The 15,337-nt window shown below is 38.5% G+C and overlaps 1 protein-coding gene across 2 annotated transcripts in view; it reads left to right on the top strand.

Moving 5' to 3' along the window:
• Window positions 1-15,337, top strand: part of LOC127881601 (uncharacterized) — a 132,770-nt gene that overhangs the window by 6,867 nt on the left and 110,566 nt on the right. For both annotated transcript variants that reach the window (XM_052429605.1, XM_052429606.1), the window contains exons 3-8: window positions 844-982; window positions 3,136-3,195; window positions 5,399-6,849; window positions 7,258-7,393; window positions 9,337-9,473; window positions 9,937-10,141. In XM_052429605.1, coding sequence (XP_052285565.1) covers window positions 844-982; window positions 3,136-3,195; window positions 5,399-6,849; window positions 7,258-7,393; window positions 9,337-9,473; window positions 9,937-10,141 — 2,128 coding nt within the window. The remainder of the gene's footprint in view (window positions 1-843; window positions 983-3,135; window positions 3,196-5,398; window positions 6,850-7,257; window positions 7,394-9,336; window positions 9,474-9,936; window positions 10,142-15,337) is intronic.

Here is a 15,337-nt window from a genome sequence, read left to right on the forward strand (position 1 = left end):
ATCATCAGAGCCAGTCAATAATCACAAGTATTTATGTGTCAGAATTCTAAAGAGCCAAATCAATGTAATCACTTTTTTGAAAATGTACAGATCATTGAGAATAAGCAATGTGAATTATAATTAATATGGAAAAGTCAATAATAACTGTTTGTTTTAATTCATCACCCAATCAAACTGGACCATTGACTAGTCATTGAATATCTTACATGTATGTATGAAATTGTGTGCCATTCAATGAAAATTTAGCAATTAAGTCATGTAGATTTCTCTTATTCTGAAGTTAAAGGCCTCAATGGTATATTATCTGCCATGCGACCATAAGGTCCTGGGTTCAATCTTTGATTGAGGAGCAAATTTTGACTATTGAAATTTTACCGATTTTCGTCTTTAAAAAATTGCCCCGTCTTATAAGCGAGTCTACGCAAAATACAGCCAATCTGGACCTAAAGTTGGGGTCTCGTCTTATAGTCAATCCGTCTTATAATCGAGGAAATACGGTAGATCATTCATAACACAGCAATTACGGTTCTTTTTAGAAAACAGACTCTATAAGCCCAGAAATTTCCATGCAATCAAGCTAAAATTATTAGGTTTAAAATACTTACCGTAGTGTAATTATCTCTTTGTAGCAAATTGGTGCAGATTTATAAATGAACCTAACTCTTGGAAAACTGGTTGTAATGCGTTTGTGTAAAGTGCAGAGTCTGCAGACTGCACAGGCTAATCTGGGACACCAATTTACACACAAGCATAAAACCCTGTTTTCCTAGAGATGGGGGGTCAAATTATTGCAGGTTTATAAAAAGTTTCACAGATTTTTAACCCCCTTGTCCCCTGTTACAGGCTAGAGAGCAGACAGAGGCTATTCTGTCGGTGAAGGACACTGGTAATTTCTTGCAGCGGTACAGCGGAGTGGAGCAACATCTAGACATGGTCTATAACACATGCGAGCTCCTTGTCATCTCTGCAGAGGACTTGATGGGTGGGATTTACATTTACCCATTTTATCTACCAATGGAAGTTTTTATGCTCCCCCAAAATTTATTTTGGTGGGAGCATATAGTCGCCGCTTCATCTGTCCGTGTGTCTGTCCTTGCACAATTTTTGTCCGGGTTATTTCTCAGCAACAAATGACCGGAATTCAATGAAACTTTATGGGAAGCTTCACTACCAAGAGGAGATGTGCATATTATCAGCAGGTTCTGGTCGGATTATTTTTCACAGAGTTATGGCCCTTTGAAATTCTCTATAAAAAAATTATTGTCCCCCCAACTACTGTGCCCTCAAGACGTTTCCTTTTATCTGAATATATAGTGCAATATTGTGACAAAAAAAACCTTTGGGGAGCATCACCCGTCTCTGACGGTTTCTTGTTTATATGAGCCTTGCTCCAGTGTGTCTTAGATAAGCCCCTTTTTGAATCTCCTGTGTCAAAGATAAAAATAATGGGGCCTTTTTGCTCCCCTGTGTCAATTATAATCATTTTGAGGCCTGTTTTAAGCTCACCTGAGCACAATGTGCTCATGGTGAGCTTTTGTGATCGCCTTTTGTCCGTCGTGCGTCGGCCGTCATGCCTTGTGCGGCGTCATTTGCCTTGTTAACACTCTAGAGGCCACATTAAATGTCCAATCTTCATGAAATTTGCTCAGAAGATTGGTCTCAATAATATCTTGGATGAGTTCGAAAATGGTTACGTTTGCTTGAAAAACATGGCTGCCAAGGGGCGGGGCATTTTTCCTTATATGGCTATATATGGCTATAGTAAAATCTTGTTAACAATCTAGAGGCCACATTTATTGTCCGATCTTCATGAAACTTGGTCAGAAGATTCATCCCAATAATATATTGCATGAGTTCAAAAATGATGCCAGTTGGTTGACAAACATGGCCGCCAGGGGGCGGGGCATTGTTCCTTATATGGCTAAAGTAAAACCTTGTTAACACTCTAGAGGCCACATTTATTTTCCGATCTTCATGAAACTTGGTCAGAAGATTTGTCCCAATTGTATCTTGGATGAGTTAAAAAATGGTTTCGGTTGCGTTAAAAACATGGCCACCAGGGGGCGGGGCATTTTTCCTTATATGGCTATATATGGCTTTAGTAAAACCTTGTTAACACTCTAGAGGCCACATTTATTTTCCGATCTCCATGGAACTTTGTAAGAAGATTCATTCCAATAATATCTTGGACAAGTTCAAAAATGATGCCGTTTGGTTGAAAAATATGGCCACCTGGGGGCGGGGCATTTTTTCTTATATGGCTTTAGTAAAACCTTGTCAACACTCTAGAGGCCACATTTTTTTTTCCGATCTTCATGAAACTTGGTCACAAGATTTGTACCAATGACATCTTGGATGAGTTTGATAATGGTTCTGGTTGGTGGAAAAACATGGCCGCCAAGGGGGCGTGGCATTTTCCTCATATAGCTATAGTAAAACCTTGTTAACGCTCTAGAAGCCATATTTATTGACCAATCATCATGAAACACTGTCAGAAGATTTGTCCCAATGATATCTTGGACAAGTTCGAAAATCGTTCCAGTTGCTTGAATAACATGGTCACCAGGGGGCAGGGCATTTTTCCTTATATTGCTTCATGAATCTTCATGAAACTTTGTCAGAATATTTGTTTAAATGATAATTATCTTAGGTGTATATGAAAATGGTTCTGGTCTGTTCAAAAACACGGTTGCCAGGGTGTTCACTACTCATGAAAGTTGGTAAGAACACTTTGTTCTAATGACATCTTGGGCTGCACAGAACAGGTCAGTTCCTTTGAATCTCAGGTGAGCGACTTTGGGCCTTTCAGGCCCTCTTGTTATGATAATCATACTGGGGTCGTTTGGCCCTCTTGTGTAAAAGATTAGCATCCTTGCCCTTTTGGCCTTTCTGTGTCTAAGATATAAGACCCAGGGGCTCTTCCATTGTGTGTTAGATAAGCCTCCTAGGCTCCTTGGACCTTTTAGTCCTTATGTGTCAAAGAATAGCACGCTTGAACTATCTGGCCTTTCTATGTGCTTAAAATAAGCATCCTGGGTCCTTTGGCACTTCATGTTTCCAAGTTCTCTCGCAGGAGACCACCTGACTTTCAAAAAAGAATATTGTTATAAATCAAACTATTATAATAATTTTCAGAACCAGATGTCGGTGACCCAGGTGAACTTTCCTCTAGCAGTTGTAAAGATATTTGCAAAGGTTTGGCAGGAAAATTGCAAAACAGATAGATGTTGACTTTGTTTGACTCGTAAAAAGTATACAGTTAAAACTGGGAACAGCGGTCAGTCAAGAAAAATGGCCAAAGTGACGGTTGTTGACGAGTGATCGCTATTCTCGGATCACCACTTTTTAGATGGTTGGTCAGTTGGTAGTACTGTCACTTAGTTACCCCACCCAGTTGTTTGTGCACAGTGTAAAACAAAGGCTTGTTGCTGATAACTAGGCCTAAGCATTATAAGTCCCCTTACCGTTGTCGACAATTGACCGTTATTCTCAAGTGACCGTTAGGTCAGTTTTGACTGTAGTTGTTAAATAATAATCTGATATCTGGTTACTTGGTTAGTATTCAGATATAATTCAGTATCCAAATATTCGTATAAACACAGCAAAAAACTCACACAATATTCCTCATATATTACGCATTCTAATACCTTGTTGTTCATGTTTATTTACTAAATATTAAGGCTTTTGCAGTTTGTCATAAACATGCTTGATTGATATGCAGTTTAAGTATTTACAAAACAATTTGGTTTCACACCACAGATGCGTTTACACGGCTGTTAAAAACAATATGTCACAATTTATTTGCCAATTAGGTGCATACTTTGTGAAAATGATTGTAGGACAATCGGCACACTGACAATTGGAAACTTTTATTTGGTGCCCATTGTCCAAGTTCACAATTTAATCGCGTGCCAATTGTCCTTTTCAACAAATTTACAGGATACTGATTATCCAGGAATGCAAAAAAATGCAGGGAGCCGATTTTCTGGATGCCGTTTGTCTGAATACTTGTCATAATAGCTGGTTCTCTACCATAATTACAAATAAGTTAGAAAAACACAATCCTTCAAATAATTATTATGCCCCCCTTCGAAGAAGAGGGGGTATATTGCTTTGCTCATGTCGGTCTGTCGGTCCGTCCACCAGGTGGTTGTCAGACGATAACTCAAGAACGCTTGGGCCTAGGATCATGAAACTTCATAGGTACATTGATCATGACTCGCAGATGACCCCTATTAATTTTGAGGTCACTAGGTCAAAGGTCAAGGTCACGGTGACCTGAAATAGTAAAATGGTTTTTGAATGATTACTCAAGAACGCATACGCCTAGGATCATGAAACTTCATGGGTAGATTGATCATGACTTGCAGATGACCCCTGTTGATTTTGAGGTCACTAGGTCAAAGGTCAAGGTCACGGTGACCCGAAATAGTAAAATGGTTTCCGGATGATAACTCAAGAACGCATACGCCTAGGATCATGAAACTTCATGGGTAGATTGATCATGACTCGCAGATGACCTCTATTTATTTTGAGGTCACTAGGTCAAAGGTCAAGGTCACGGTGACCCGAAATAGTAAAATGGTTTTCGGATGATAACTCAAGAACGCATACGCCTAGGATCATGAAACTTCATAGGTAGATTGATCATGACTTGCAGATGACCCCTATTGATTTTGAGGTCACAAGGTCAAAGGTCAAGGTCACAGTGACCCGAAATAGTAAAATGATTTTCGGATGATAACTCAAGAACGCTTTTGCCTAGGATCATGACACTTCATAGGTACATTGATCGTGACCCGCAGATGACCCCTATTGATTTTCAGGTCACTAGGTCAAAGGTCAAGGTCACAGTGACAAAAATCGTATTCACACAATGGCTGCCACTACAACGGACAGCCCATATGGGGGGCATGCATGTTTTACAAACAGCCCTTGTTCTTTTAGTTCTGCATCCATAAAAACAACAACATTTATTCGGCATGGGATATTAATTCAACCAATTTACCTGCTTTTATTTTAAGTTCAAGATGATGTGTCTGTGTAAAGTTTTTGGTCCCAAGATTCAAGTTCAAGGTTACACTGGAAGTTAAAATTCTTCACATAATTATGTGCAAATTTTGAACCCCAGACATAACAATAAAATCACTTTACGATTCTTAAATAATTGTGCACAATCACCAACCAATGTGTTGCACCAGCCCCACTTATTTAAAGGTCTATTTGTGTTTGTAAAATGTCTATTTGTGTTTGTAAAAATCTTCTCAATGCATAGAGAGAATTGAATTCAATTAGGAAAGACATACAATGTTCAAATTCGAAAACAAATATCTTGTTAACACATGGTTATCTTCATTTTTGTTTCCTTAATCGTTAACTTTACTAACACTTATTTCAGACACACATGAACACCTAGAATTGCCCCAACAAAAGCTTTCACCTTTAAATGACGTTGAAAGTGTGGAGTGTGAGGCATTCACTGAAGCGAAAACACCAACATCATTGAAGGTGATGGTGAATGAGGATACGCAGACATCAGATCAGGCCCATTCAGAAACTGGAGATTCAAACCTAAAAACAGGGAGAACGTCTGAAAACAAATCAGCAAGAGCGCTTGCCATACCAAAAGAAAACTGTGACGAGACACAAGAAAACCAGAAGTTAAATTCAACTCCCATGAAGTCTTTAGACCATACCCCACCAGATGCTTTGGACAGTGTTAATTTTTCACATAATATAGAAGCAAATTCAGGTGATGGAAAAACTGTGATTTTAGAGACTACAGACAAAAGTACAGAATCAAAGGACTTAAATGATAGCAAAAAAGATGTGTCTAGCAAGCAGAAGAAATCTCGACAGCAAAAACCCAACGAAGTGCCCAAAAACATTCGCGACATTTTTAATGAGATGCTTACTAGTCATCTGAATAAGGGTGCAGTGAAGGAGTACAAGGATGACAGTGGTGGAGTGGGGGATGTTGATACAACATCAACAGATGCAAGTGGTCTAGTGCCAGATATACAGAAGTTGAAAGTGCAAACAGACAGAGGTATTTCTGATTCAACCAGCTCTAGTCGGAGTGATAGCCCTAAAAAAAGTCCTCAGAAAGGCAAGCCCCAGAAAAAAGGGAAAATGAAATGGAAAACTTTGAAGCAATTTACAGATTCTATAGAAAACCAAACAAACATGAAATGTGAGGAAAATAAGTCTGAAGTACTTCAATCAAAACCTGTAGAGTCTCAGCCTAAGGAAACTGTGAAGACAAAATCTCTGGACAAGCCTGAACACAGTTTTGAAGCACAGTCTAAGGAAACAGCCAAGATGAAATCTGTTGACATATGTGAACAAAGGGTAGAATGTAAGCAAAAAGATACTGTGAAGGCAAAATCTCTAAGCCATGAACAAAATGAATCTTTTGATAAACCAGCATTAAACTCCACTGAAACAAGAAAGGAACAAAATGAAGCTTTCTCTCAACCATCCTCAAACTTCCTTGAAGCTAATCAGACTGTAAATACATCTGGAAGTCTTGTTGTTGAGGTCATGAAAGGTCAAGACTCTTCCAATGTCACCAGTCCAGTGTCCCCATTAGAAGGGGCATCTAAACATTGCCTGGTACCCGACACTCTGCTGTCAGGAAGGATAACTCATGCATCAAAGCCTTGCCTGGTACCAGACACTCTGCCATCAGGAAGGATCACTCCTGCATCAAAGCCTTGCCTGGTACCAGACACTCTGCCATCAGGAAGGATCACTCCTGTTGTTGTTAGCGAGATGGTCTCCCCTTGGTGCTTCTTCCTTAACAAGAACAGCTCCCAGCTGCCTGAGCTCATGGAACAAATCTGGCAAGTCTAGGCATTTCTTATCAATATTTTTGTGATCAATTTTTGTTCAAATTGTTCAAATTTTGGGCTTTTATTCAGCCTCATTTACAGTGTGAAAAAGTGAATATATTTCCCAAATATCTGCCTAAAATTCCCAATTGAAGGTTTCCAAATTAATTTTTCTTTTTTGTAAATAATTGTAAATAGTAAATATAACATTAACAGCACTTATTATCAATTTTAAAGTTTTTAATGGCAAAAAATAAAATACATTAATGTCCCAATTTGAGATAAAAACTCAATTTTTTATACGCCCGTTCAAAACGGGACAAGCAAGTAAATTTAGCTATGTTTCCCTGTTACAGCAAGTCCATGTAACTATGTTTGCCTGTTACAGAACATACATGTAGCTATGTTTCCCTGTTACAGTAAGTACATGCAGGGTGAGGGGGAGGCGACTGGGCCCCTACTGACCCACCCTGAGATTGGGACCATGTGTCTGGCCAGGTACAGCAAGGACCTCAACTACTACAGGGCTTACATCATGCAGACCTACACAGCTGGCAGGGGTACGACCATTCACTTGTGATTGTAGTTTTTATTTGTAATCATTTAATAATAATTAATGAACAACTGCATATGATATGGTCCTTGATCATGAACAACTGCATATTATACAGTCCCTGATCATGAACAACTGTATATGATGCGGTCATTGATCATGAACAACATGTTGTGGTCCTTGATCATGAACAACTGCATATTATACAGTCCCTGATCATGAACAACTGTATATGATGTGGTCATTGATCATGAACAACTGCATATGTTGTGGTCATTGATCATGAACAACTGTATATGATGTGGTCATTGATCATGAACAACTGCATATTATACAGTCCCTGATCATGAACAACTGTATATGATGTGGTCATTGATCATGAACAACTGCATATTATACAGTCTCTTACCATGATCAACTGTATATGATGTGGCCATTGATCTTGAACAACTGCATATTATGCAGTCTATTACCATGATCAACTGTATATGATGTGACCTTGGACGTTTTGGTATCATGATAAATAGTCAAGTAAAGTAGCAACTTGTACATTGTGTCATCCTGTTAGAACAAATTGTTAGAATATTTATTTTAATATATGCATTTTGTCATGTAGTTCATATTTATGCCCACCTTGGAAGAAGAGGGGGTATGTTGTTTTGCACTTGTCGGTCCGTCGGTCGGTTGGTCAGTCTGTCCACCAGATGGTTTCCGGATGATAACTCAAGAATGCTTAGGCCTAGGATCATGAAACTTCATAGGTACATTGATCATGACTGGCAGTTGACCCCTATTGATTTTCAGGTCACTAGGTCAAAGGTCAAGGTCACAGTGACTCGAAACAGTAAAATGGTTTCCGGATGATAAGAATGCTTACGCCTAGGATCATCAAACTTCATAGGTACATTGATCATGACTGGTAGATGATCCCTATTGATTTTCAGCTCACTAGGTCAAAGGTCAAGGTCACAGTGACTCAAAATAGTAAAATGTTTTCCGAATGATAACTCAAGAATGCTTACGCCTAGGATCATGAAACTTCATAGGTACATTGATCATGACTGGAAAATGACCCCTATTGATTTTCAGGTCACTAGGTCAAAGGTCAAGGTCACAGTGACTTGAAACAGTAAAATTGTTTCCGGATGATAAGAATGCTTATGCCTAGGATCATGAAACTTCATAGGAACATTGATCATGACTGGCAGATGATCCCTATTGATTTTTAGGTCACTAGGTCAAAGTTCAAGGTCACAGTGACTCGAAACAGTAAAATGGTTTCCGGACTATAACTCAAGAATGCTTACGCCTAGGATCATGAAACTTCATAGGAACATTGATCATGACTGGCAGATGACCGCTTTTTATTTTTCAGGTTACTAGGTCAAAGGTCAAGGTCACAGTGACTCGAAATAGTACAATGGTTTCCTGATGATAACTCAAGAATAATTTGGCCTAAGATCATGAAACTTCATAGGTACATTGATCATGACTGGCAGATGACCCCTATTGATTTTTAGGTCACTAGGTCAAAGGTCAAGGTCACAGTGACAAAAAATGTATTCACACAATGGCTGCCACTACAACTGACAGCCCATATGGGGGGCATGCATGTTTTACAAACAGCCTTTGTTTATAACGGATGTTGTTGAAACTTGCTCACTTTAATACTTGGGGTTTATCAAACATATAATCTTCTTTCAACTCAAAGGGCTTAATTGCCCCATATGAATTTAGTAGGTCACATTATGTGAAAGCCATAGGTTAGTTCGTCAAACTCTTTGACATTATAATAAATACATGTTTTATCGTATCAATCTTACAATTGTGATAAACAACAACAGATATGTGATTTTGTTGATTGTTTCTTTAACAGTATGATAATACTGGATTGTTTTTACGTTTTTATCCCACTATGATAATACTGGATATTTCTACACCCCTGTCCAGAGAGTGCTGTCATAGAGGTGGACGTTCTCTATGTGGACTATGGTAACCGGGAGCGACTCAAGATAACTGATCTACGACTTCTACCAGACAAGTTCTGCCGCCTTCCTTCACAGGCTATCTGCTGCGCTCTTGCTGAGGTAAGCATGTGGCTTCTTAAACCTTTCACGCTCAGAAGCAAAGTGAAAAAGGCTATATGCAGCTTGCAAAAACCAGAACTTTGAAAGTAACTTAATTTTTTATGCTGTTTGCTGTTCATCAGTATCTTAGGGTTGGAAATTCAGCCTTTAAAAATTGCCTTGTATAAAGAAATATCTTTGATTTAATTAGATTTGCTACTGGACTGCAAATGGATTAAATTGCACATTTGAGCGTGAATGGGTTAAGAAGACTGAGTTTCAAGCTCTTCTAAATAAAACTTAAATTCTTAGCAAGCTCCTTTCAATATTTACAAATAAGCAGCTTACAAGCTTCTGCAAATTTTTACCATTGTTGATGTGTATAATGACCAGTCATTTTGTTTACATTTATATTTGCTGACTTGAAAATATTACCATACAATGTTTCATTTTCAAAAAGCACTATCAACATTACATCGTACAGGTTATGCCGCGTAACAAGTACTGTGTTTGGACGGACAGCAGCCTGTTGCTGTTCCGCCAGTACGTGTTGACCAATCAGCTGCTGAACTGCACGGTGACCTGTCGAAGCAGCGACCCTCGGGTGCCAATGTTGGTTGACCTGGCTGTTAACTACCCCGTGCCCTCCAGCCAGTACGGGGGCTTTCTCAACAGCCAGATCAGCGTCTGTAAGTGGTTTAGGCTGGCATACACTAAATGAGCCTCGCTCGGGGAAAACCGCGCTAAAAGCATGTGCGTAAAACAGTGTTTTTTATGTCCCCCAGTCTATACTGGTGGATATATTGTTTTTGCCCTTTTTTGTTTGTTGGTTTGTTTGCGTCAAACTTTAACATTTGCCATAACTTTTGCAATATTGAGGATAGCAACTTGATATTTGGCATGCATGTGTATCTCATGGAGCTGCACATTTTGAGTGGTGAAAGGTCAAGGTCATCCTTCAAGGTCAAAGGTCAAATATATGGCGGGGACATAGTGTTTCACGAACACGTCTTGTTTTAATTAAAGATTGGGGCCGGTATTCAGATCCATTCCCAATTGAAAAAAGTATATATTTTTTCCAAATGGGACCTAAACATTCCCAAATGAAGGTTTAAAAAAAATTATTCAAATTCTGAGCTCTCATCAAGCACTATAAGTTGAACTTTAGTAAATATACTATTGAAAACATCAATCCCAATCCAAAGGAACCCAGTCCCATTCTTATAATGGTGAAAAAAACACTATAAGAAGACATGCTAAGGAAGTCTTCCAGTCCACACAGACTTATCAGGGACGGCACTTTCCACTTTTATTGTACCGCGTATTTTTTGCTTGCGAAATTCTTCTTAGCAAAATTGCTGACTTCATAGGCTGATCTTGATGGACAATTTACGAGCATGAAGCCAAATTTTGCAGAATAGGACTCAAAATTGTGATATTTTGTTCATCAATTGCCTAGTTCATTCCCTGATGCTAGTGCACACCTTGGAAGTTGCAGGAGTCAAACCGTTCTATTGGTTTAAAGTTACATTTGGGGTCAAAAGTAGAATTGTTAATAATATATCTTGAACAATGTTGTGTTATATTGCAGCTTTTAGTCATATCTGGGCAGTCAGTTAACCTACTCTTGGACTATGTAGGCTTAGCCAATATCTATGCAGGAAAATGTACACATACTGTTTCCAATACCTAACTGGTAACGTTTAACTGTTTTGACTGTGTCAGGTATATGTTTCACAATCCACTGATTTACTGTTGCTAGGCTTTACCATTAGAGCTGGCTAGTGATTCATACCCGTAGCCAGGGGGTGTGCAACTATAAGTTGCACCCAACTTTATTTGACGCAAAAACGGTTATTTATTTTTTGCAGGAACCCAGTCTTGGTATTTAAGCGTTAAAATAATGTTGTATTCAATATGCAACTGACAGGTCACCAAATAATTAATTTCTCGATTAATTTATTTCCAAGATAGCGCGTGATTTTTAGCTCATCATTTATTTTTTGAAAAAAAATTATGAGCTATTGTCATCACCTTGGCGTCGGCGTTGGCGTCCGGTTAAGTTTTGCGTTAAGGTCCACTTTTCTCAGAAAGTATCAATGCTATTGCATTCAAACTTGGTACACTTACTTACTATCATGAGGGGACTGGGCAGGCAAAGTTAGATAACTCTGGCGTGCATTTTGACAGAATTATGTGCCCTTTTTATACTTAGAAAATTGAAAATTTTGGTTAAGTTTTGTGTTTAGGTCCATTTTATTCCTTAAGTATAAAAGCTATTGCTTTCATACTTGCAACACTTACTAACTATCATAAGGGGACTGTGCAGGCAAAGTAATGTAACTCTGACTGGCATTTTGACAGAATTATGACAGCTTTTGTGTTTTTTTGCATTTTTTTTCGCATTTTTAGAAGATAATGTTATAAATGTCCACGCCCCCACACTATACACCCCTCTTCACTCCACCCCTCCCTCCTTTGTGATTGAAAATGAGAGTCCCTTCACCTTTAAAAAGAAAATAGATGAGCGGTCTGCACCCGCAAGGCGGTGCTCTTGTTATTTACAACTTTTAACTGTAGAATTTTCGAAATCAACAAGTTTTGACAGCAAAATTTGAGAAAATCTAAGAAGCCGGTCTCCGCAAAATGAAATTGGAATCTTTCTTATAAATGGATATGTGTTTTTTGTATAATGAAAATTATTAACCTGGCACTCTAAGCCATATTAAATGGATACTTATTTATAGATATTTGATACTAAATGATTGTTTTGTAACTTTTGTCATCGTTATTAATGTCTGTTAAAGCTATAACTTAAAAAGATATCATAACAAAATGATGAAGCCTACTTATTGTGGGTTGAAATCCCAGTCCAATAACCTTTTTCGACTATTATCTAAATGGCTTGAAAATAAATTTGATTCACTTAAATAAATAATCTTATAAAAAAGAAAATCCATCTAAGATGATTATTTCCGGAATGTTATGTCAGCTTCCGAAAATGACTGAAATCAAAGGCCACCCTTCGACTATTGCCGAAGACTAATGAGTCGCTGGTTAATAACTTCGCATAACACCAAGATTTATAACAATTACACAATGTGCACAGCATTTTCGACCGACTGCATTGTCCTTGTATTACATCCCCATACAACCATTTTCGGATCCCCTAAAGGGTTTTCCAGCAACAAAAATATCATCTATTCTCAAGACAGGATAATTTTTTTGTTGAATGACAATAAAACATATCATTTCTTCAAAGCAATGTAGCTTTTTAGCTCACCTGATTGCTCAGGTGAGCTTTTGTGACCGGTCTTTGTCCGTCGTATGTCTGTCCGTCCCTCCGTTAACATTTGCTCGTAAACACTCTAGAGGCCACATTTCTTGTCCCATCTTCATGAAACTTGGTCAGAAGCTTTGTCCCAATGAAATCTCGGCCGAGTTCGAAACTGGGTTGTGCCGGGTCAAAAACTAGGTCATTAGGTCAAAAAAAAAGAAAAACCTTGTAAACACTGAACAAGTCACATTTCATGCCCAATCTTCATGTAACGTTGTCAAAATGTTTGTCTTAATGATATCTTGGTTGAGTTCAAAAGTGGTTCCCATCCGTTGAAAAACATGGCCGCCAGTGGGCGGGGCAGTTTTCCTTATTTGGCTATAGAGAAACCTTGTAAACACTCTAGAAGTCACAATTTTTGCCCAATCATCATGAAAGTTGGTCAAAACATTGGTTCAATTGATGTCTCGAACGAGTTCGAAAATGGTCGAGATTGGTGAAAAAACATGGCCGCCAGTGGGCGGGGCATTTTTCTCTATATGTATATAGTGGCAGTTTTCCCTATTTGGCTATAGAGAAACCTTGTAAACACTCTAGAAGTCACAATTTGTGCCCAATCATCATGAAAGTTGGTCAAAACATTAGTTTTATTGATATCTCGGATGAGTTTGAAAATGGTTGGGATCGGTGAAAAAACATGGCCGCCAGTGGGCGGGACATTCTTTCTCTATATGTATACATATAGTGAAAAATATGAACACAGTAGAAGTCACATTTTTTGCCCAATTTTCATGAAATTTGCTCAGAACATTTGTTGCCTTGATACGAGAGTTGAGTTAAAAAATGGTTCCGGTCAGTTGAATAACATGGCTGCTGGGAGGGGGGCAGTTTTCTCATTATGCCCCTCCCCCCCCCCTTTCGAAGAAGAGGGGGTATATTGTTTTGCTCATGTCGGTCCGTCCGTCCACCAGATGGTTTCCGGATGATAACTCAAGAGCCCTTATGCCAAGGATCATGAAACTTCATAGGTACATTGATCATGACTCGCAGATGACCCCTATTGATTTTCAGGTCACTAGGTCAAAGGTCACGATGACCCGAAATAGTAAAATGGTTTCCGGATGATAACTCAAGAACACTTATGCCTAGGATCATGAAACTTCATAGATACATTGATCATGACTCGCAGATGACCCCTATTGATTTTCAGGTCACTAGGTTAAAGGTCAAGGTCACGGTGACCCAAAGTAGTAAAATGGTGTCCGGATGATAACTCAAGAACGCTTATGCTTAGGATCATGAAACTTCCTAGGTAAATTGATCATGACTTGTAGATGACCCCTATTGATTTTCAGGTCACTAGGTCAAAGGTCAAGGTCACGGTGACCTGAAATAGTAAAATGGTTTCCAGATAATAACTCAATAATGCTTATGCTTAGGATCATGAAACTTCATAGGTACATTGATCATGACTCGAAGATGACCCCTATTGATTTTCAGGTCACTAGGTCAAAGGTCAAGGTCACAGTGACCTGAAATAGTAAAATGGTTTCTGGATGATAACTGAAGAACGCTTATGCCTAGGATCATGAAACTTCATAGGTACAATGATCATGACTCGCAGATGACCCCTATTGGTTTTCAGATCACTAGGTCAAAGGTCAAGGTCACAGTGACCTGAAATAGTAAAATGGTTTCTGGATGATAACTCAAGAGCGCTTATGCCTAGGTTCATGAAACTTCATAGGTATATTGATAATAACTCGCAGATGACCCTTATTGATTATCAGGTCACTAGGTCAAAGGTCAAGGTCACAATGCCAAAAAACGTATTCACACAATGGCTGTCAAGGTCACGGTGACTCAACTTAGAAAAATGGTTTCCGGATGATAACTCAAGAATGCTTACGCCTAGGATCATGAAACTTCATAGGTACATTGATCATGACTCGCAGATGAAATAATGATGAAACTTGACCAGGATGTTTGTCTGGACTTTATCTAGGTCAAGTTTGACACTTGGTAAAGATTGAATGAACCGACTCCTCTCAGGTGAGTGATCTAGGGCCATCTTGGCCCTCTTGTTTGTGGTTTACCAACACTTTATGGCATATGTTCTGCTCCACATACATAACTTTCATTAATGTTTTTATTATGTGAAACTTGACACTAGGAATGTCCTACACTTAAACAGTTGTTATAATGAATTTAAAATGTTATAACATATGATCAGATGGACGTTAATGTTTAATGGTCATCAACTGTTACGTGTCTTTCTAATGGGCAAAAAATTACATCTTTTTTCTTCAACGTCCTGGTATACATTATTAAGGACTTTGAGACCATAGGGCCAATAGTTTGTGGTTACATGGTCTTAATGAAGCCTTAAGTGTTATATGTTTCTGAAATTCGTTTATAAAAAGGTAACTAATTTGTTAAAAATAGTTTCAAAAAATTGAAGTAACCAGTTATACCATTTTGATTTCTTTTTAGTATTGATGCAGATTAGAGAAGATCCAGTTTTGTTAATCAGTGTTTGTTGTACAATACAATATTAGCATCTTTAGAGCAATGCTAGGCCTCTGATGCTATCCATAGTAGCAGACAA

The sequence above is a fragment of the Dreissena polymorpha genome, chromosome 5, assembly GCF_020536995.1.
Source record: "Dreissena polymorpha isolate Duluth1 chromosome 5, UMN_Dpol_1.0, whole genome shotgun sequence".
NCBI classification, from domain to species: Eukaryota; Metazoa; Mollusca; class Bivalvia; order Myida; family Dreissenidae; genus Dreissena; species Dreissena polymorpha.